General features: G+C 38.9%; 1 protein-coding gene across 3 annotated transcripts in view; it reads left to right on the top strand.

Annotated features, from left to right (window-relative positions):
* Positions 1–3,904, top strand: part of LOC119270267 (mitochondrial thiamine diphosphate carrier 2-like) — a 6,159-nt gene extending 2,255 nt beyond the window's left edge. For 2 of the 3 annotated variants that reach the window (XM_037552258.1, XM_037552259.1), the window contains exons 3-8: positions 400–511; positions 787–914; positions 1,997–2,149; positions 2,654–2,791; positions 2,966–3,162; positions 3,536–3,904. In XM_037552258.1, the coding sequence (XP_037408155.1) occupies positions 400–511; positions 787–914; positions 1,997–2,149; positions 2,654–2,791; positions 2,966–3,162; positions 3,536–3,563 (756 nt within the window). In that variant the 3' untranslated portion in view covers positions 3,564–3,904. Of the gene's footprint in view, positions 1–399; positions 512–786; positions 915–1,996; positions 2,150–2,653; positions 2,792–2,965; positions 3,360–3,535 lie in introns of all 3 variants that reach the window. The other variant, XR_005134022.1, reaches the window with a different exon arrangement.
* Positions 3,905–4,329: the final 425 nt, after the last annotated feature.

Genomic DNA, 4,329 nt, shown 5'->3' on the forward strand with positions numbered 1-4,329 from the left:
CTCCCTCTTGATGGCATGCAGCCGTGGCTCAGTGACGCTCAGAAGACCTCATCATTGGTAAACGCTTCACGTCTCCTGAGGTGGGGCGCCCGAAATGTTGTCTGGCTGCTTGGGACGAATCTTCAATCCATCAGTTCTCCACGAATATATCAAATGGCTGACATGTAGTGTTATATTGCTTTTTTACTTATGAGGTTATGTCATTGGTTGCTGGCTTTTTTGGGAAGTGCTTATTCCCTAGATTTCTATTCTGATATCTAATTTGCTTCTTTTTCGCCCCCGGCACTTCTTTTGGTTTATCTACCTTGGGTTTATGCATGCTCTATGTTTGATTTAAATAGTCCATCTAAAACAATTCCATGAAATATGCTCTTACTGTGCAAGATGCTGATCTTTCAGGGATTCTGGAGAGGAAACGTTCCAGCCTTGTTTATGTATATGCCATATACAGCTATACAATTCACAGTTCTACACAAGCTAAAAACATTTGCATCTGGTTCATCGAGAACAGGTATGCCCTTTCAGCTTGGTTTTCGGTCTATATTTTAAAATTAATTACAAATGTCATCCTAGTAAGTGCTTGCAGTAGATAATAGTTTTTTACCCAAACTTTTAATTTGTACAATTGATACATTATGAAATTTGATACTCCCAGAATTATATTGCTATTTGGGAATCTCATCTCAGTGAAATGAGAAATGTTCAAATCCATGTTTCAGAACTGAAGCTTTTAATATGATTTCTCACATCTCTTTAGTACTTATCTGGTCTATTGTTTCTTCTCAGAGGATCATCTGCACTTAAGTCCTTACTTGTCTTACGTAAGTGGGGCTATCGCAGGAAGTGCAGCAACTGTAGGGTCATATCCATTTGACCTTCTCAGAACTATTCTTGCGTCACAGGGTGAACCGAAGGTAAATCTGATCTTATTTGTGATTTGTGGAACTGTTTGTTTCCTTGGAGTGTGAACATTTGAACTTAGTTGCAAACTTATGGTGCCACTAGTTTGGTTTTGCAAGATTGTAGTTAGATCCTTGGTCATCTTTCTTTACCTCGAGTACTTGCAGTGATTTGTAGTACTTCTGTACTTTACTTCCATGCCGATAGTTAGTACTCACTTTACTCATAATATGGACATATCATTGTTAGATTGCTTGAAGTTGAATCCTTTTGTTTTACGGTAGAGTTTCATTCAGTTTCATTTTCAACACAACGGACTTCCCCTTGCACCTTTTTTTGGTTTTGTCATGAAGCCCAGGCTTAATTTTTTTTCTTATTTTCTTTTCTGATCTTTTTTTAGTTTTGTGTTCCATCAAGTGTCAACTATCTGAACAAAAAAATTATTGTTCAGTTATACAAGGCAAATCATTTTGTGCTAGCAACAGTTCAAGCCTTCAAGGTAGCCTTGAACAGAGAATTTATCTTCTGTACAGAACTTGAAAGAACATTGATAAATCATTAAATGAGAACACCTAGGAGCAAAGATATTGTTATTCTTTCCTTAAGGAGAAATAGCACCCAATTCTGAAGTAGAGGACTGTGACCTGAGTTGGGGGTGTATACCCACACCTCCCACCAACTGAGCTAGGCTCAGTGTACAATGTTGATTTGTTTATGTGATTCTAAAATAAAAACTGATATTTTAATTCATAATAAGAGTTTTTTTCATTCATAAACGTATTCACAATATGGAATACAATAAATCTTATAACTGCAATATACAAAATACAAGTACACTCATTGTCTTTTTTGGACCGTGCGTGATCATGCTCTTAAATATTTTTTTCAGCTGTGTGTGTTCTATCATTTTGTATTTTTTGAGATGCACATGTGAATACAAATCAAGTGTACACATTATATTACTATGCACTTATTCCCTGTGATTGATTTTTTGCACAATCATTGCAAGCCAACTGCTTGATGGATACTCTTGAGTTGACAATTCTATCATGATGCTTTCTTGTTGATTCACACAAGGTTGTATTTTTCTCTGTAGGTTTACCCCAATATGCGGTCTGCACTTGTTGATATAGTTCAAACTCGTGGTGTTCGAGGGCTGTATGCTGGTTTAACTCCAACTCTTGTTGAAATTATACCATATGCTGGCTTGCAGTTTGGTTCATACGACACTTTCAAACGTTCAATGATGGTAACAAAGCTAAACTCACAGTTTTACATGTACCCTCCAATGATTTGGAGAAGATCTATATAGATGATCTCAGCTGCGAGTTTTATCATATGATCGTATTAGATGTTGTACTCTTTCCTTAGTTTGTTATCCTTCTAGAATATGGGATATTGAAGTACCAAGAAATGCATTTTTTATGAAACATAAAGTATATGGCATGCTCATATAGGTAACAAGAAACTACTGGTGTTGTAACAATTTATTCAAGACAGGCTTTTTTTCACCAAAGAACTGGCTATGGACAGGGGTGCATGGAAGCTTGCTATCCATGTGCCCGAACCATGAGTTGGTCGCGAGATCTTATGGGTTTCACCTCTAGCCTACCCCAACTTGTTTGGGACTAAAGGCTTTGTTGTTGTTGTTGTTATTGTTATTGTAGGCTTGTTTCTTCATAAGAGAATTACACTTGATTTTTTTTCTTAACTTTGATTAGTATGTGTCTCTGACCGCAATTTTTTCCCATAGTCATGGAATAGATACAGATATGGAATTGAGGAGGATGACTCGGCATCAAGCTTCCAGCTATTTCTTTGTGGATTCGCAGCTGGAACATTTTCAAAAGCTGCATGTCACCCACTTGATGTTGTTAAGAAAAGATTCCAGGTAATTGGTCAATGAAATTTGCTGTTTTCCCATCCACATGTTTCATGAAATAAATCCCATCTGATGAAATCAAGCTGTATTATGATAGTTAAGAAATGATCACTATTATGGTTGTGAGACAATGCCGAGTCCTTGGTATATTTTGGAGCTAATATTTCTTCCAACAATTTGCAGATTGAAGGATTAAAACGTCATCCAAGGTATGGGGCGCGGATTGAGAGCAGCACATACAAGGGCATGTACCATGCCCTAACAGAGATAGTTGTTAAGGAGGGGTTTGGAGGCCTCTATAAAGGGCTTTTCCCATCGGTGGTGAAATCAGCTCCTGCTGGTGCAGTGACATTTGTGGCCTACGAATACATCTCGGACTGGTTAGAGTCATTACTCATGTGAAAGATCGCCATGCAGTATTCTTTCTCTCCTCGATTTGTTTTGAGTTGTCCATAGTCCTTCTCGGCATCTGTATTAGTAAATGGATTTGTGTCTGGAAGAGGCTGCATTTCCCTTGGATCTTGCAGCCAATTCAAGATTTTGGGAGCCTACAAAACCAGCCGGATCATTTATGCTTGTAAGCTTCTTTCATGTGATTTTGAAAACAACCTAAGTTACTCAAAATATGCAGTCAAATCCATGATTAAGCATTTGCCTTGCTAAGTATCTACTGAGCCAGGCATGCTGTTACAATTTTCTTGCATGTGCATCATGCCACACATGCAAGTTACTGAATCTGAAATTTTTTTACAGGATAGGGGCCAAGGCCGGAGTTGAGTGAGTCCTTCAATTGGATAAAGGAGCTAACAGTACCCGCATTCTCGTCATCAGCGGGAACTTTCAGTTGTTTGGAGACCGCAAGGTCGATGGAGAAAGAAAGTGGATACGATCATTCGTTGAGAGTTGATACCTGTAAAGCCTTACACATAGAGCGAGCTATTTTGCCGTTTTCTCTCCCTTAATTTTTTTGCCCCCCATCGCCTAATGTCGTGATAGTGCATTCCTTGAGCTGTAACAGTGAGGCTGAGTAAAACTGATATAGAGCCTGTGACTTGTGATAAATGTCAAGAGCAGCAGGCATTTTTGTTGAGATGCAATCATCGTACGCTTGACTGCTTTTCACTTAACTGTTATCTTTGTCGATTTGCGGTTACATTTGTAGTATCTGTTTAAGCCATTTGCTTGCTTTGTTGCGTTGGTTATGTTTTTGCACGTCTCGGTACCGTGGAAGACTGGAAGTGAGTCGCTATGAATACACAAGCCTGCGCACTGCCAAGAGGTTCACTGATGCAACCTGCATTTGGTACCGGTCATGGCCTGTCTCTTCAGGCTAATGCGTCAGGAGGACGAATGAATGGGCAGCGATGTGGCGATTTATATTATGCAAATCATGTGCAATACAGGCTTTCAGCTATCTGTTCACTGCATCACAATGGCGGCAATGCAGGATTTCACATCTCCTCATTAAACTTGTATTTTCATTTGAACTTACGCTCTGCATAAGTGACCATCTTCGGCGGACTTGAAAATATTTATTTTTTTCAGTC

The sequence above is a fragment of the Triticum dicoccoides genome, chromosome 3A, assembly GCF_002162155.2.
Source record: "Triticum dicoccoides isolate Atlit2015 ecotype Zavitan chromosome 3A, WEW_v2.0, whole genome shotgun sequence".
NCBI classification, from domain to species: domain Eukaryota; kingdom Viridiplantae; phylum Streptophyta; class Magnoliopsida; order Poales; family Poaceae; genus Triticum; species Triticum dicoccoides.